The 19868-nt window shown below is 42.5% G+C and overlaps 1 protein-coding gene and 1 pseudogene across 1 annotated transcript; one reads left to right on the top strand and one right to left on the bottom strand.

Moving 5' to 3' along the window:
- Nucleotides 1-590: 590 nt before the first annotated feature.
- Nucleotides 591-15833, top strand: LOC139537550 (NADPH--cytochrome P450 reductase-like; annotated as a pseudogene).
- On the bottom strand, nucleotides 15816-19557 carry rhbdd2 (rhomboid domain containing 2). Its single transcript, XM_071338993.1, has 4 exons — nucleotides 19036-19557; nucleotides 18416-18820; nucleotides 18051-18198; nucleotides 15816-17830 (listed from the first exon to the last, which is right to left on the bottom strand). The coding sequence occupies exons 1-4, from the start codon at nucleotides 19220-19222 to the stop codon at nucleotides 17341-17343; spliced, it is 1230 nt and encodes a 409-aa protein (XP_071195094.1). The 5' UTR covers nucleotides 19223-19557; the 3' UTR covers nucleotides 15816-17340.
- Nucleotides 19558-19868: the final 311 nt, after the last annotated feature.

The following is a 19868-nucleotide window of genomic DNA, read 5'->3' on the forward strand; positions in this document are numbered from 1 at the left end:
CCTCTTGAGAGGACAGCTAGTTGCTAACCAGTCAATGTTCATGTCACCCAGAAAATATACCTCTCTGTTAACATCACACACATTTATCAAGCATTGCACACATATTATCCAAATACTGACTGTTAGAACTTGGTGGCCTTTAACAGCTACCTAAAAGAAGAGGTTTGATGAAGCAGGTGAACTTGCGACTACAACACTTTAACAAAATTTGACATGAGATCCTATCTAAGCTTTACAGAAATATGGCTCTGAAGATATACAGCAACACCTCCCCCATAGTCATTCCTGTCTATTCTGTAGATGTTATATCTCTGTATTGCTACTGTTGTATCCTATAATTATCTAAATTAGTTTCAGAGATGGCCAGTATGAATGTTATCTGATGTTAGCAAGTTATTGATTTCATGAACCTTATTTCTAAGGCTACATACAGTATATTAAAATGGGCTATTCTTAGCCCTTTCCTTGGTAGCTTATCGGAGATAGACATAATATGGAGACAAAATAAATATATGTTTGTGTGTGTGTGTGATGTTGGACTGAAGCTACCGACCCTAAGGCTTGGCTCTCTCATTCCTCCCAGGCTTTCGGGAGGGAGGGTGGACAATGAGCCTGTCATAGCGGATGTAAGCAATGTTCCCAATGGGTCCAGCTAAGAAACTTTAAGAAGTCCTCTATAATGTAGGATGACTGCTGATGATGCCATCCCCCTCAGCCTCTCCAGAACAGGAACATGGTGGTGTTCTATGGCTCTCAGACGGGCACAGCTGAGGAGTTCTGCGGCCGATTGGCCAAAGACGCCCAGCGCTACGGAATGAGCGGCATGTCAGCTGACCTTGAAGAATATGACATGGTACTGGTCTTATTCCCATTGACTTTACATGTGTATAGTACACTATTTATATTGTCTCAGTGTTCTACATACTGCATGTAACCTCCAGTAGCTTTGTAGTGAATATTTAGGTTCTTGTGTATTTTTATTTTTGTTTATTTCAAGTTTAGTCTTAGAATGTATTTTTGTTCATTTCAAGTCAAATCCAAAAATGTAATTGGATATTTATTATATTAATAACATTAGGAGAGCTAATGACTTGATTGTTGCATTGGTGAACGAATCCTGTTTCAATTTCCAATGTATTTTTCTTCCTTTCTCTCCTCAGTCAGAGCTGCCTCGTCTTGTAGAGATCGACAACTCTCTGGCTGTGTTCTGCATGGCCACCTATGGGGAGGGGGACCCCACAGACAACGCTCAGGACTTCTACGACTGGATGCAGGAGACCGATGAGGAACTGAACGGTCAACTTTGCGGTTGGTATTTTGCTGTCTGAATTTAGTATTGAGATTGATCTGTAGTAGGTGCATCAAGGTGCATGGGCATCAACATTGGTGTGCAGCGCAGCATGTTTAGCTATGACAGGATCCACACAGAATAAGTCATATTGCATCTCCATTGAAGGGGAGATAGGGATTGAGATGTCCGCGTATAAGGCTCTGAAAGGCTCTGCTGGAATCCACACTTTACTACAGTGCGCCACTTCCCTCCAAACTCACTAACCAACTGGAAACATGTGGTCCTGCCAAACAAAGCTCTGGGCCTGACCAACCTCAAGGCTGGAGCAGGAGAGCACTGGCAGCTTGTGGCTTGAAGACATTGGGAGTCTCCATTTTGGAGTGTTTTCTCATTGACATCATTAATGAACAATGTTAACCATGGATTCCTCTGGGTCTCACTGTGCGACTCTCCTGAGACAGCATTGTGATGTGGTTGTGGCGTTTTATCTGGGAAATCCATGTTTTCTTGGTCTTGACATTTGTTGTGCATCCAGCCATAGAAAGCCACTTAGATTACAGATCTGATCCATATGGTGTAATTGAGTAAATGTACAGCTTGGACATGAGGAGATAGGGTATTACTGCATTTACAGTCAACTCAGGTTTGCATCATGATATAGGCCCTACTAGACCTACAGTACCAGTCAAAAGTTTGGACACACCTACTCATTCAAGGGTTTTTCTTTATTTTTACTATTTTCTATATTGTAGAATAATAGTGAAGACATCAAAACTATGAAATAACACATATTGAATCATGTAGTAACCAAAAAAGTGGTTAACAAATCAAAAAAGATTTGAGATTATTCAAACTAGCCACCCTTTGCCTTGATGACAGCTTTGCACACTCTTGAGATTCTCTCAACCAGCCTCACCTGGAATGCTTTTCCAACAGTCTTGAAGGAGTTCCCACATATGCTGAGCACTTGATGGCTGCTTTTCCTTCACTCTGTGGTCCAACTCATCTCAAACCATCACAATTGGGTTGAGGTCAGGTGATTGTGGAGGCCAGGTCATCTGATGCAGCACTCCATCACTCTCCTTCTTGGTCATATAGCCCTTACATAGCCTGGAGGTGTGTTGGGTTGTTGTCCTGTTGAAAAACAAATGATAGTCCCACTAAGCACGAACAAGATGGAATGGCGTATCGCTGCAAAATGCTCTAGTAGCCATGCTGGTTAAGTGTGCCTTGAATTCTAAATAAATCACTGACAGTGTCACCAGCAAAGCACCATCACACCTCCTCCTCCATACTTCACGGTGGGAACCACACATGCAGAGATCATCCGTTCACCTATTCTGCGTCTCACAAAGAAATGGCGGTTGGAACCAAAAATCTCAAATTTGTACTCATCAAACCGAAGGACAGTGTCCATTGCTAATGTCCATTGCTCGTGTTTCTTGGCCCAAGGAAGTCTCTTCTTCTTATTGGTGTCCTTTAGTAGTGGTTTCTTTGCAGCAATTTGACCACGAAGACCTGATTTCACGCAGTCTCCTCTGTACAGTTTATTTTGAGATGTGTCTGTTACTTGAACTCTGTGAAGCTATTTCTGAGGCTGGTAACTCTAATGAACTTACCCTCTGCAGCAGAGGTAACTCTGGGTCTTCCTTTCCTGTGGCGGGCCTCATGAGAGCCAGTTTCATCATAGCGCTTGATGGTTTTTGCGACTGCACTTAAAGAAATTTTCCGGATTTACTGACCTTCATGTCTTAAAGTAATGATGGACTGTCGTTGCTCTTTGCTTATTTGAGCTGTTCTTGCCATAATAGCCCTATTTGGTAAAAGACCAAGTCCGTATATTCTGTATACCACCCCTACCTTGGGGGGTGGTATACAACACAATTGGTTGGCTCAAACGCATTAAGAAGGAAATACATTTTAACAAGGCACACCTGTTAATTGAAATGCGTTCCAGGTGACTACCTCATGAAGCTGGTTGAGAGAATGCCAAGAGTATGTAAAGCTGTCATCAAGGCAAAGGGTGGCTACTTTGAAGAATCTCAAATGTGTAATATATTTTGATTTGTTTAACACTTTTTTGGTTACTACATGATTCCATATGTGTTATTTCATAGTTTTGATGTCTTCACTATTATTCTACAATGTAGAAAATAGTAAAAATAAAGAAAAACCCTGTAATGAGTAGGTGTGTCCAAACTTTTGACTGGTACTGTATATCATGGAAGCTTTACATTTATATGTAGTTAATTCATTTTGATCTACTATGATAGCTTATAGCGTCCGCCTTTGAACTCTGCAGGTGTTTGGCTTGGGGAATAAAACATATGAGCACTTCAATGCAATGGGAAAGTATACCGACAAGAGACTGGAAGAGCTGGGTGGTAGGAGGATCTATGACCTGAGAATGGGAGACGATGATGGCAAGTGAGTACTAAATGAATCCATATTCATAAATATGTATGTATTTATCTTATCAAAATATCCTATGACTGTGTTCTACGTCTGTCTTACCCTCTTCCCCAGCCTTGAGTAAGACTTTGTATCATGGAAGGAGCAGTTCTGGCCTGCTGTGTGTGAACACTTTGGGGTGGAGGCCACAGGAGATAACACCAGGTAATAGCTAGTTGGCTACCCCCTCTCTCTCTCCTGGTCGGACTCAGACTGGTTGCCAACTAGAGATATTTACTATGGAGCTTTAGGAGCAGATGTACTTCCTTTTATACATTTTTTTTATGACCTAGAGGGCTGGTTTCCCAGAAACAGATTAAGCCTAGTTCAGGATAAAAACATATTCTCAATTGAGATTCTCAATTAAAAAGCTTTATAATCCAGAACTAGGCTTAATCTGTGTCTGGGAAACCGGCCCATAATGTTTTACTTTGTATTCCAATTCAATACAGAACAAGGGATCTTGGTAGTATCACCAGCTATGAATACTGGACATATCAGATATATTAAACAATTGATTAATTCATGTTTGATAGACTCTGACATTGTTTGCATGTTTTCAGAAAAACAACCATAAAGCTTCAACTGCAAATAACAAACCTAAATGACCGTCCACACATTTGGTTAAACAACGGCACATTTCCATTTCAAATTCTGTTTGCATGCATAATAGTGCCCGACATGAATGTCTCCCCTGTGCTTTGAGGCCTTTCACTCTGCTCTGCATGGCATCCAATCCTTTTACCATACGCACATGCATCATAGCATTTGCATCACAGAGAGCGAACCCCACTAAAAGCGTATGTGGCTGTCCATATCCAGACGGATTACCAGGACGTGTACTCAAAGCATGCGCGGATCAACTGGCAAGTGTCTTCACTGACATTTTTAACCTCTCCCTGACCGTGTCTGTAATACCTACATGTTTCAAGCAGACCACCATAGTCCCTGTGCCAAAGGAGGCGAAGGTAACCTGCCTAAATAATTACTGCCCCTGTAACACTCACTTCGGTAGCCATGAAGTGCTTTGAAAGGCTGGTCCTGGACAACACCCTGTCGTTCTCAACTAACATCAAGGCGGTGACCCGTTCCTGTAGGTTCATGCTCTACAACATTCGCAGAGTACGACCCTGCCTCACGCAGGAAGCGGCGCAGGTCCTAATCCAGGCACTTGTCATCTCCCGTCTGGATTACTGCAACTCGCTGTTGGCTGGGCTCCCTGCCTGTGCCATTAAACCCCTACAACTCATCCAGAACGCCGCAGCCCGTCTGGTGTTCAACTTTCCCAAGTTCTCTCACGTCACCCCGCTCCTCCGCTCTCTCCACTGGCTTCCAGTTGAAGCTCGCATCCGCTACAAGACCATGGTGCTTGCCTACGGAGCTGTGAGGGGAACGGCACCTCCGTACCTTCAGGCTCTGATCAGGCCCTACACCCAAACAAGGGCACTGCGTTCATCCACCTCTGGCCTGCTCGCCTCCCTACCTCTGAGGAAGTACAGTTCCCGCTCAGCCCAGTCAAAACTGTTCGCTGCTCTGGCACCCCAATGGTGGAACAAACTCCCTCACGATGCCAGGTCAGCGGAGTCAATCACCACCTTCCGGAGACACCTGAAACCCCACCTCTTTAAGGAATACCTAGGATAGGATAAAGTAATCCTTCTAACCCCCCCCCCCCTTAAAAGAGTTAGATGCACTATTGTAAAGTGGTTGTTCCACTGGATATCATAAGGTGAATGCACCAATTTGTAAGTCGCTCTGGATAAGAGCGTCTGCTAAATGACTTAAATGTAATGTAATGTAAATGGTCATGGCTCACATCAACAGCATCCTCCCAGATACCCTAGACCCACTCCAATTCGCATACTGCCCCAACAGATCCACAGATGACACAATCTCAATTGCACTCCACACTGCCCTATCCGACATGGACAAAAGGAACACATATGTGAGAATGCTGTTCATTGACTACAGCTCAGTGTTCAACACCATAGTGCCCACGAAGCTCATCACTAAGCTAAGGACCCTGGGACTTAACACCTCCCTCTCCAACTGGATCCTAGACTTCCTGACGGGCTGCCCCCAGATGGTAAGGGTAGGCAATAACATGTCTGCCACGCTGATCCTCAACACTGGAGCCCCCCAGGGGTGTGTACTTGTCCCTCCTGTACTCCGACTGCGTGGCCAAACACGACTCCAATACCATCATTAAATTTGCTGATGACACAACAGTGGTAGGCCTGATCACCGACAACGATGAGACGGCCTATAGGGAGGAGGTCAGAGAACGGGCCGTGTGGTGCCAGGACAACAACCTCTCCCTCAATGTGAGCAAGACAAAGGAGCTGATTGTGGACTACGGGAAACGGCGGGCCGAACAGGGCCCCTCAACGGGGCTGTAGTGGAGCGGGTCGAGAGTTTCAAGTTCCTTGGTGTCCACATCACCAACGATCTATCATGGTCCAAACACACCAAGACAGTCGTGAAGAGGGCACGACAAAACATTTCCCCCCTCAGGAGACTGAAAAGATTTGGTATGGGTCCCCAGATCCCCAAAATGTCTACAGCTGCACCATCGAGAGCATCCTGACCGGTTGAATCACCGCCTGGTATGGCAATTCCTCGGCATCTGACCGTAAGGCGCTACAGAGGGTAGTGTGTACGGGCCAGTGCATAACTGGAGCCAAGCTTCCTGCAATCCAGGGCCTATATAATAGGCGGTGTCAGAGGAAAGCCCATAAAATTGTCAGAGACTCACCCAAGTCATAGACTGTTTTCTCTGCTACCTCACGGCAAACAGTACTGGAGCGCCATGTCTAGGACCAAAAGGCTCCTTAACAGCTTCTACCCCCAAGCCATTAGACTGCTGAACAATTAATCTCAAATGGCCACCGGACTATTTACATTGACACCCCCCCCCCTCCATTTGTTGATACTTGCTATTATTATCTATGCATAGTCACTTCACCCCTACCTACATGTACAAATTACCTCAACTAACCTGTACCCCCGCACACTGACTCGGTACTGGTACCCCCTGTATATAGCCTCATTATTGTTATGTTATTGTGTTACTTTTTATTATTTTTTACTTTAGTTTATTTGGTAAATATTTTCTTAACAATTCTTGATCTGCACTGCTTGTAACTAAGCATTTCACGGTAAGATCTACACTTGTTGTATTCGGCGCATGTGACAAATAAAGTTTGATTTCATATTGGCCCTTAGCTGCACTGACGGGTTATTTTTAGACTTCAAAGGTGTGTGATCATGAGTGGTCGAGATGCGGAGCAGGAAGTAACCACCTGTCCGTTTCTTCCTCTCCTTTAGCATCCGGCAGTACGAGTTGGTGTTTCCAACTGACATCAACATGAATAAGGTGTATACTGGGGAGATGGGTCGCCTCAAGAGCTTTGAGACCCAGAAACCGTGAGTGGTGTAGGGAGCTCAGCTATCAGGCGTAATGACAGAGCTGTGTTGTCATGGAACGGAATTAATAGATTATGATTGTTGTTCAGGGCAATAAAGGGATGACTGTTGTCATGACGCTGACATGATTCTCACCATCTCCCCAATGCCAACAGCAAAGACAGTGTGCTTTTAGGGTGCATCTCAATAGTCGAAATTATATTTTCCTTCATCTGCACTGATCTGAGAGACCTAGACAGGTGTAAACTAAATCCCTCTATAGACATTGGCCAAAGTGCCTTCACTTGTCTTCTCAGATCATTTTATTTTAATTTTATCCTTAATATTAGACATTTCCTCTCAAATGTTAGTTATTTATTGGACCTTTGGACGAACCCTTTTTACAACAGTAGCACTTTTCTCCATTTGTCTGAAATGGCTTTGTGATAACTCCAGTATATTTGTCATTGGAGGCCTTTTGATGCTAAGAACCCCTACTTGGCCACGGTAGCGGTTAACCGCCAGCTGAACCAAGCCGGCGACCGACATCTGATGCATTTAGAGCTGGACATCTCAGGCTCCCAAATCAGGTATCTGCTCTTTATTAATATTTTATATGAAAAGTCCTATGCCATTAAAGGTCCAATGCAGCTGTTTTTATCTCAATATCAAATCATTTCTGGGTAACAATTAAGTACCTTACTGTGATTGTTTTCAATTAAAATGGTCAAAAATAAACATTTCCCAAGCAAGAATTTTGCTAAGACTGTCTGGTCTGGAAAACTGAAACTATTGTTAGGTTTGGAACTCTCTTTCTTATTGGGCTATTAACCAATTTACCACCTGGTGATGGCAGGCCAAAGCTCCATCCCACATTTCAGGCAGTCTTTGCAAACAGCTCTTACACTAAAAGGGCATTATCATTTTCACAGTATTATTCCCATGTCATAGTGTGGAAATATAAATAAAACACAGGCAAAGCACATTTTTGGCTGCATTGGGCCTTTAAATATAATGCATTTCTGCCTTCCTATGCCTACTGCATTACTTCTGTCTGCTAACAAGTGTCGAGTTGGTTAATCAATTTAATTTTCTTTTTCACACACTGGCAAAAAGCATGTAAATATCTTGGATATGTAATGACATTTGCTTGTTAGATAAATACAGTGGGAAGTCTTGTTCATCCATCTCCCCGTCTTTCTCCTTCCCTGTAGATATGACTCTGGAGACCACGTTGCTGTTTACCCCATTAATGACGTGTCAATAGTGAACAGAATAGGCCAGATCCTGGACGCCGAACTGGACACTGTTATCTCTCTCAACAACCTCGACGGTCAGTTGTAAATCATGGCTCAGGGACATGATGTGAGCTGCTTTGCATCTGCATTTGCATTGGAGTAGTTATTTTTTCCATTGGCATTTTCCATAATATTTGGTTGCAAATTAATGCACATGATCCAGAGGTTGAAAAGATACTGCTGCACACGTTGTCAACTAAATCATGTAGTCCACCATTAACAACCAAAATGGATGCAGTGGCCTCAAAATAAAGAGAACTTGAATCTTAAACAATGATGCTGATAAGATTCTTCATCTGTGTGTGTTTCAGAGGAGTCCAATAAGAAGCACCCATTCCCGTGTCCGACAACGTACCGCACGGCTCTGACCCACTACTTGGACATCACCAACCCCCCTCGCACCAACGTCCTGTTTGAGCTGGCCCAGTACGCCACCGACCCCAAGGACCAGGACATCCTGCGCAAGATGGCCTCCGCCTCCCCCGAGGGCAAGGTTGGCACCCCTCAAACCTCTGACTGACTGACACTCCACTGCCCACCCAGAAATTCATGCTGTCAATAGGTTTGAATAACTGTAAATGCTCTGTATCAATGAGCATGGTTACATGCATACAATAATGTGATTATTGTGGATAGTCAGGTTAATATAGTAGTTTGTTTAAAACGTTTACATGCTTTGCAAGAAGAACGATTTCCCTAATAAACCTGTTTGTATGGACACATCTGAAATCAGGCTACCTGATGGGACATTTGATGAATGCTGAAAATCACCACTCAAATGAAACGTTCTACTACAGTGACCATGTTATTTTTGTTCAGACTATTTGATTCGGACATATAAAGTTTGTATGTGAAAACTATTTATAAGATGCATACTTTCAGTTTTTTTGAACTCACTTCACTCGAGCATACTACTATACTACTGGCACTACCCGCTGCTGGCACATGTGCAGATCAAATACACCACTGGAATGCCAACTAAGCTGTTTACATGTCCTAATATTTAGAAAATATTGCTCATAAAACCAGGTGTTTTAATCGGCGTATGCTTACTTCCATTATGACCTTACGCCGATTAAGATAAGCAGAGTAAGGTGTTTACATGACGAATTCTGTACTCTGCCTTCTGCCATAATCAGTTTAATATCGAATTATTAGTGTGTATGTAAACATACTCAATGGAGAGTAACTGTTGTCTGTCTGTGTCTCTCTGTCAGGGTCTGTACCAGAGCTGGGTGCTGGATTCTCAGAGGAACATCCTGGCTGTGTTGGAGGACATGCCGTCCCTCCACCCTACCATAGACCACCTGTGTGAGCTGCTGCCCCGCCTACAGGCTCGCTACTACTCCATCGCCTCCTCTGGCAAGGTGAGACCCACTATTAGAAAAAATTTAAATACTTTGTCCATTTTAGGGAGAAATATACATTTGTACATCAGCGCCCATGAATGGAGAGCAACATAGGAGTTCAGGATATGGTACCAGGAATCGGAGAACAGCAGACCTGTTATTGCCAGTTCAGTTCCCACTTTTTCAGTTATTTGTTTCTTTATTTTGTTTCTTTATGTTTACTTAACAACTGTGTATTGTCTTGATGTCAGGTGTACTCCAACATGGTGAGCATCTGTGCGGTAGTGGTGGAGTTCCAGACCAGCACAGGGCGGAGCTTCAAGGGAGTGGCCACCAACTGGCTGAAGAACAAGGTGGTGTTGATGGACAACGGCCACAAGGCCACCGTGCCCATGTACGTCCGCAAGTCCCAGTTCCGGCTGCCCTTCAAGGCCAGCAACCCGGTGGTGATGATTGGGCCCGGCACAGGCATCGCCCCCTTCATGGGCTTCCTCCAAGAGAGAGGCTGGATGAAGGAGCAAGGTAACCAGCTAGGGAGGAAGAAAGCCTGGGCCTCGTCTGGCATCTAAGTCTACTTATTGGATTGGAAAATTGAAATGTGTCCAGAGTGTGGATTTTCTGGTATTTTGTGATTTTGAAGAACAGCTGTTAAAACAGAACAGTGTTTGGCTTGTGCATAGAATAGATGGAGTCCACAGCAAGCAAGTCTCCATGTTCTACAGTAAATTAGGTTGACCTGAATTTGTTTTCAACAAGTATGTTTTAATATGTTAGCAAAAGGGAAAAGAGTGCCAGTGTGACACAGTTTCACATCAAGAGTGTGTACTTACCTGGTAAAATAAGGGTTAAATAAAATAAGTAAATAAAAGAGTGTGTTGTTTTTCTATCAGGGAAGGATGTCGGCGAGACGATACTGTACTTCGGCTGTCGCCACAGAAATCAGGACTTCATGTACCAGCAGTAACTGGAAGAGTTTGAGAAGGTGGGCGTGCTGACTCAGCTCAACGTGGCCTTCTCCAGAGACCAAGAGGAGAAGGTAACACAGCACAGCTTAACTTCTCTGTCAGCTCTGAGGCGTTAACTATGTGATAAGATTCAATATGCTCTTATCTATGACTTAGATATGGTACAATTGTTGATACTTCCTATGATTCGTATTGCCTTAAGAACCTGCAGACTTCAAGAGAATGTCTTTTATATCACTTAAATGAATTGTTCAGTTAGGCTAATTGTTTGATTATCCATGCACAGGTGTACGTCCAGCATCTCCTGAAGAAGAACAATGAACACCTGTGGAAGCTGATCCATACTGACAATGCTCACATCTACATTTGTGGGTAAGAACCATTTCAGACCACCAGTATATGTACAGTGTCTTCAGAAAGTATTCATACCCCTTGAATCAATCAAATTTCAATCACATTTATTTATAAAAACCCTTCTTACATCAGCTGATGTCACAAAGTGCTGTACAGAAACCTAGCCTAAAACCCCAAACAGCAAGCAATGCAGGTGTAGAAGCACGGTGGCTAGGAAAAACTCTAGAAAGGCCAGAACCTAGGAAGAAATTATTCCATATTTTGGAATTATTCCACATTTTGTTGTTATGCTGAATTTAAAATGGATTAAATATTTAAAAAATTCACCCATATATACACAATAACTCATAATGACAACGTTTTTAGAAATGTTTGCTAATTTATTGAAAATTAAATTCAGAAATATCTAATTTACATAAGTATTCACACCCAGTCAATACATATTAGAATCACCTTTGGCAGCGATTACAGCTGTGCGTCTTTCTGGGTAAGTCTCTCTAAAAGCTTTGCACACCTGTATTGTACAATATTTGGACATTATTCCTTTTAAAATTCTTCAAGTCCTGTTAAGTTGGTTGATGAGCATTGCTAGACAGCCATTTTGAAGTCTTACCATAGATTTTCAAGCCGATTTCAAAACTGTAATTAGGCCACTCAGGAACATTCAATGTGATCTTGGTAAGCAACTCCAGTGTATATTTGGCCTTGTGTTTAAGGTTATTGTCCTACTGAAAGGTGAATTTGTCTCCCAGTGTCTGTTGAAAAGCAGACTGAACCAGGTTTTCCTCTCGGATTTGCCTGTGCTTAGCTCTATTCCATTTCTTTTTATCCCCCAAAATTCCCTAGTCCTTGCCGAAGATAAGCATACCCATAACATGATGCAACCACCACCATTCTTGAAAATATGAAGAGGGGTACTCAGTGATGTTTGGGGAAAATCCAACATAACATGTAACGCTTTCTATTCAGGACAGTTCATTTCCTTGCCTCATTTTTTGCAGTTTTACTTTAGTGCTTTGTTGCAAACAGAATGCGTGTTTTGGAAAATGTATTCTGTACAGGCTTCCTTCTTTACACTCTGTAATTTATGTTATTGTGGAGTAGCTATAATGTTGTTGATCCATCCTCAGTTTTCTCCTATCACAGCCGGCAACTGAGTTAGGAAGGACGCATGTATCTTTGTAGTGACTAGGTGTATTGATACACCATCCAAAGTGTAATTAATAACTTCACCATGCTCAAAGGGATATCAAATGTCTGCTTTTTCATTTTTACCCATCTACCAATAGGTGCCCTTCTCTGCGAAGCATTGGAAAACCTCCCTGGTCTTTGTGGTGAATCTCTGTTTGAATTTCACTGCTCGACTGAGGGACCTTACAGATCATTGTATGTGTGGGGTACAAAGATGAGGTAGTCATTCAAAAATCATGTTAAACACTATTATTGCACACACAGTGAGTCCATACATCTTATTATGTGAGTTGTTAAGCACATTTTTACTCCTGAACTTATGTAGGCTTGCCATAACAAAGGGGTTGAAATCTTATTGACTCAAGACATTTGAGCTTTTCATTCTTTATAGCTTTCTAAATATTTCTAAAAACATAATTACACTTTGACATTATGGGGTATTGTGTGTAGGCCAGTGACAGAAAATCTCAATTTATTCCATTTTAAATTCAGGCTGTAACACAACAAAATGTGGGTGTGAATACTTTCTGAAGGCACTGTACATGCTTTGAGGGTTTTTTGAAAAGGAAAATCCATCATTATTTTGTTCCCTCTGTAAATTTGGCTGCCACTTGACTTTTCCTAGGGATGCCCGGAACATGGCGCGGGATGTGCAGAATGCCTTCTATGACATTGCTGAGGAGGCGGGAGGCCTCACACACACACAGGCTGTGGCTTACATCAAGAAGCTGATGACAAAGGGCCGCTACTCTCAGGACGTGTGGAGCTAAAGAAGATGAAGCTAACGTTACATCACACACTCACAAACCCCTATGTTAACCTATTTCATTCTGGTGGAGGGTGAGTGATAACGGTGAACTGTTTTAAACTGTTTTTAGAGGTCAGCACATAATCACTAAATGGAAAGACGTATGGATGAATGTTTGTTGTACTTATTGTTTTGGTGTGTAATCTTACTGACAGCATTTTGTGGAGACTCGTGCTGAGAGGTAGTGCAATTCATTCAAGATTCATTGGGAATGGTCCCATACTCCAAATTGACCCCTAACCCCCAGGCCTTTCATGTACACTGAACAAAAATATAAACGCAACATGTAAAGTGTTGGTCCCATGTTTCATGAGCTGAAATAAAAGATCACAGAAATGTTCCATATACCAAAAGCTTATTTCTCTCAAATGTTGTTCAGAAATTTGTTTACATCACTGTTAGTGAACATTTCTCGTTTGCCAAGATAATCAAAAAGCTTAATAAACAGCATGGTCATTACACAGGTGCACCTTGTGCTGGGGACAATAAAAGGCCACTCTAAAATGTGCAGTTTTGTAACACAACGCCACCACAGATGTCTCATCTTTTGAGGGAGCGTGCAATTGGCATGCTGACTGCAGGAATGTCCACCAGAACTGTTGCCAGAGAATTGAATGTTAATTTCTCTACCATAAGCCACCTCCAACGTCGTTTTAGATAATTCCAACCGGCCTCATAACCGCAGACCATGTGTAACCACGCCAGCCCAGGACCTCCACATCCGGCTCCTTCACCTGCAGGATCGTTTGAGACCAACCACCCGGACAGCTGATGAAACTGTGGGTTTATACAACCAAAGAATTTCTGTACAAACTGTCAGAAACCATCTCAGGGAAGCTCATCTGCGTGCTCGTCGTCCTCACCAGGGTCTTGACTTGACTGCAGTTCGGCGCCGTAACCGACTTCAGTGGGAAAATGCTCACCTTCGATGACAACTGGCATGCTGGAGAAGTGTGCTCTGCACGGATTAATCCCGGGTTTCAACTGTACCGGGCAGATGGCAGACAGCGTGTGTGGGGTGGGGTTATGGTATGGACAGGCAGGCATAAGCCTCTGACAACGAACACAATTGCATTTTATCGATGGCAATTTGAATGCACAGAGATACCGTGACGAGGTCCTGAGGCCCATTGTCCTGCCATGTTTCAGCATGATAATGCATGGCCCCATGTCACATGGATCGGTACACATTTCGGTACACAAAGCTGAAAATGTCCCAGTTATTCGATGGCCTGCATACTCACCAGACATGTCACCTATTGAGCAGGCTTGGGATGATCTGGATTGACATGTACGACAGTTTGTTCCAGTTTCTGCCAATATCCAGCAACTTCGCACAGCCATTGAAGAAGAGTGGGACAACATTCCACAGGCCACAATCAACAGCCTGATCAACTCTATGTGAAGGAGATGTCACGCTGCATGATGCAAATGGTGGTCACACCAGATACTGACTGGTTTTCTGATCCACGCCCCTACTTTTTTTAAAAGGTATCTATGACCAACAGACACACATCTGTACTCCTAGTCATGTGAAATCCATAGATTAGGGCCTAATTCATTTATTTAAATTGAATGATTTCCTTATGAACTGTAACTCAGTAAAATCTTTGAAATTGTTGCATGTTGCGTTCATATTTTTGTTCAGTGTACATTTGGTCCATGCGCTCCTTTTAAGGTTATGGACATTTTTGGAATAAACCAATTCGTTTTTTAAATAAAATAGAGTGCAGACCTTCACTGTTTCCCATCAGATTAGAAAAGTTGGATATATTATACATTGAATTTTACACATTGTTTTTGTAAGTGTAACTAGGCGTAAACAGAGGTGATTATGATATGAAATATTGCCTCTGGACGTTTATCCTGCTGTGAAGTACCCACAAGGTGAAAAAAAATAATATATATATATATATTTTCAATTAACTTATCTGAAATGTCTAAGGCATTGAAAGCATTCTATATTTGCCGTCTTTAAATGTATTTACAAGTTCAACATGGCTGCCTATTCAGATGCACGAAGGTTGTGTAAATACAGAGCAGTGCAAGATTAGTCAAATATGCATACTAGTAGCATATTCATATTGTACCATGTACTGTACAATTCATACATTTAAATTGCAGTAACTGTTTAGTCTGAGCTTTGTTCTTCATCGGTTCATTACAGAAAAGGTCTTAGATTAAATGGTGGTTTACTGTAAAAAATGCCCAGGTGTTTTTTTTCTCATCCTCCGACTGTAAGGCTTAGTACCTACTAGTTATGTTTAGCTGGACACTACCTCAGCATTTAGGCAATGCAAAATGTGTTGTATGGTATGTGCACTTGCAGTCAACATGAATACATCTATTAATTGTCATTTATGTGTGTTCTGATAATCACTAATTCTGTAAGAACTTTATCTAGTTTTATTTTATTATGCTGATGGTTGAAAGCCTAAATACAAATGTTCAGCAGTCTATCATTTTGTGTTTCTTTTAATAGAAAAACCCCTCAACTATTCTAGTGATACAGAATCAAATATGGCATGGTACATGTCATTTAAATAAGAAATGTGCCTTTTTACATTTTTCTCTTGCATTACTGATATTGTATAATGTGTTACATGACTCTTACCACTTGATCCAGTTTTATATGCAAAATATATATTTGTATATGAACAGTATAAGTTTAAAGAATGCATTTGTAAAGAAATAATAAATGGAGATCATTGATTTGTTTTATTTAGTCTTGGTTGTCATTTATGGCTTCTCTTTCCTGAGCACGACTAGTTCATTTTTCAAAGATGATATCATAATCTGCCCTTGTAGCCCACTCTCTGGATCATCGCACCCACTTGTCACCTGCCTCTGAAGCGACAGTCATTTTGAACGATCCATTGCAAAACAAACTGCATGTAATGGATCTAATTTAGTGCTGAGTGGATGCTATTTTAATTTAAGTACAATGAACAAAAGTATAAATGCAACAATTTCAAAGATTTTACTGGAGTTACAGTTCATATAAGAAAATCAGTAATTTGAAATAAATTCATTAGGCCCTAATCTATGGACTTCACGTGACTGGGAAAACAGATATGCATCTGTTGGTCATAGATACCTTAAAAGAAAGGTAGGTGCGTGGATCAGAAAACCAGTCAGTATCTGGTGTGACCACCATTTGCCAAAAGCAGCGCGACGCATCTCCTTCGCATAGAGTTGATCAGGCTGTTGATTGTGGCCTGTGGAATGTTGTCCCACTCCTCTTCAACGGCTGTGCAAATTTGCTGTTTGTTGTCCGTAGCTTATGCCTGCCCATACCAGAACCCCACTGCCACCATTAGGCACTCTGCTCACACTTTGTCCTCAGAGAGGCAATTCATTTTGCAGTCATAAATCTGCCCGGTACAGTTGAAACCAGGATTCAACCATGAAGAGCACACTTCTCCAGCATGCCAGTGGCCATAGACGGTGAGCATTTGTCCACTGAGTTCAGTTACGACACCGAATGCAGTCAAGTCAAGACCCTGGTGAGGATGACGAGCAACCAGATGACCTTCCCTGGGATGGTTTCTGGCAGTTTGTGCAGAAATTATTTGGTTGTGCAAACTCACAGTTTCATCAGGTGGCTGTCAGACAATCCCGCAGGTGAAGAAGCTGGCTGTGGAGGTCCTGGGCTGGCGTGGTTACACGTGGTCTGCGGATGTGAGGCCGGTTGGACGTACTGCCAAATTCTCTAAAACGACGTCGGATTCGGCTTACGGTAGAGAAATTAACCTTAAAATAATAAAACACAAAGTACAAAACACACAAACCAAAAGGAGGTCTTACAATCAACTGACAATCAAAGCCTTCTTGCATTGATTTGACCTTGAACATTCAGAGCCTGCTTGTGTATTCAAACCAAAAACATCAGTGAAGAAAAAGTGGACCTTCAAGTACTGCCTCAAACCACTTGCCCAAGCATATTACATCTCAATGTATAACATGAGACAGAAAACACATTGAATGACAACTATGGGCTCGATTAAATCTGTATCGCAGAAGTTCAGAGCTATAGCGGCTTATAACCACACTGACATCATGTTTTTTTTTTTTATGTTATTAGTTATACCATGAGTTGACGTTTTTACAATAATTTTTTACAAGGAATAGCACACTTGAAATGTAAAGGTAATTTCCGGTCTTCGATAACATTGCCCATAAATTTCAATTGAGCTATAGCGAGTTTTGGTGTTACTGATTGAAGTCATCAATCTGTCAGTGAAGACACAGGTGCTCCTGGATGAACCGTCACAGATTCTGGCAGTGACTCCGGCATGTTTGCTGTGAAACTCTGGGGGGCACTGACAGACACAGACAGTGGACTGAGGTGGGAATGTTGAGAATGTGGATGTTGAGCCACTGGAGCACAGTGACTGCTGGTTTGAGAGGCAGATGCATGCTCATGACTGAGTCCATGGCCGAAGCTGTGTTCGTGACTATGTCCATGACCTTGGCTGTGGCTGCAGCTGTATCCATGTTTGTGACCATGTCCGTGACTTGGCCCAAAGCTATGCTTGATGCCATATCCATGGTTGTGTCCGTAATAACCTGAGAGCTGAACAGGGCTCCCCTGTGTATAGTAGGAGTGGGCCCAGCCTTCAAATGTCTTTGGTGTGGTCTCGGTAGCCTGTAGGTTGGAGGTAGAGGACACTGGAGCGTAGGCTTGGACTGGGTAGGAGCCTGGGGTTGGAATTATTCTGCAATCAATGAGAACGTGGACAGATTTCAGAGAGCTTATCTATACCAGTGATTCTCTATCTAATCATGGGGGACCACTAGGTTCTTATTGTACAGTATTCAATTACAGCTGAGGATCATCTATTATAACTGCACCTCATTATACTGTAGTACATCATGTGCTCTGGCTTGCACACAGCAATTGTTATTTAATGGGTCTGGTGCTTTCTCAGTACTCACGGTGGGTGGACCGTCTTCCTTCTCGCCTCTATTGATGCAGGGACATACAGGACACCAATGTTCCTCAGCAGCCTGAAAGGCATCTTCTTGTCCAGCACTGATGCCCTGGCATCGGACATGTCCAGAAGTGAGAGCCAGCCCTTTCCGTCTGTTTCACCAGTGCAAGTTAAGGAGAATGTGTGAAGCAGTGATGCAAGATTTTTCTAAACAAACATGCCATAATGTTTAGCAGCAGGACTCATATACAACACCTATAACCTAATACCACTTAACTACACTACTAAGCACACTTATAAAGCTGTGACGTACTGCAGAGGAGCGTATCACATTTATTTTGAACCGCTATGAGGTTGGAGTAAGGATACAGATCCCCCCTGCGATGATGGCGATGACATTGCAAAGGAACACAGTGTGTGGGACCAAAAGTGTTATGATGAACAGAAACAGCCAGGGCAGGGCTAACATGGGTACAGTGACCCCGAAAAGAAAGCCCTTAACCATACGGGAGTGCACTGTGGCCATACACATAAGGGAGAGGGATACTGGAATGAACCCCTCCACCTGGTTCTGGGCAGATGCACCAAACAGTAGCAGACCCAATATGCTGTACAACACCCCTGTGCTGATAGAGAGCAGCAGAAACATGAAGAGGAACCGAACAGTGCCCACATTCTTCTCAATGCCACCACAGAGAGGCCCCAGAACCCCAATACTGAGGAGTAGCTGGGTCACTGTCTTGTGGTGGAAGGAGTATGTGATGAGCTTGTGCACTGCAAAGGAAGAGGAAAGGATTAAAACATAAATGATAGGGTTGACAGATATAAACATGCCGTGATGTGTTGTAGCTTGCTGCTGTAGTCTACTGGCACCGTCTGTTACCTTAGCTATACGTTTTAGCACGCTAGCTAACGTTACAACACTCCCATTCAAAGTAGCTACCGAGCATATGATTGTTGATTCACTCAACCCCTCCGAGCTAACTTACCATGACCATTGCCAAAAACTGTCATTCCAAGACTGAAGACATCCTCTGATAAACCGAAAAATGTAGTGACAATAAACAAAACAAATGATACTATAATGACAGAAACAATCCCACTCGTGAGCCTGAACTCAGGAGTAAAACTCTTGAACCTCTGAATCATACCTTTTAAAACTATGCAGGAGATCATTTTGATGCCCGGTGCATATTTTTCAAACTAGTACTTGGATAATCAATCAACTTTTTATGCAAAATTGCAGTACACTTTAGCCAGAGGGTAGCTAGCTAGCTAACTAGAGGTTCCCACTAGATAACACAGCCACAAAGTAAAAATGGATATATCGTAAAAATTAATGGGGGAAAAGAAGCTTGTTGGTCTTAATTTAAGGTTGGGGCATTAAGTTAGCAGTTTGGTTAGGTTTAAAATCCGATTTTAAGAAGATTAATTGTAGAAATATGCGAACAAGCTTGTTCAGCCAAAACAAATGTACTTCCGCATTTCAATTATCACAACCTCAAAGTTGCTTAACTGTTGCACCCATCATAAACTACTGCATTTGAAGACACTGCCACCTGCTGACATGTGCCTTAAATGTGATTATCAAAGAGTCCTCAACAGACATTTGAGTTAGATAGCTACATAGATTTGATTTGATAGTTATAAATTACAACCAGGGGGGAGATGCCACCAGTCCGGTCCCATTTACGCCATTCTCGTGGCGTATTATGCGCGGCCATTAAACGGTGACCTATTGTTATGTAACCAAGCATCAATTCGCGACATAAACTGTGTTCCGCTTTGATATCATCAGTACAATCTCTTTCTTCAATCAGGT

This window comes from Salvelinus alpinus, chromosome 13, assembly GCF_045679555.1.
Source record: "Salvelinus alpinus chromosome 13, SLU_Salpinus.1, whole genome shotgun sequence".
In the NCBI taxonomy this organism is placed as follows: Eukaryota; Metazoa; Chordata; class Actinopteri; order Salmoniformes; family Salmonidae; genus Salvelinus; species Salvelinus alpinus.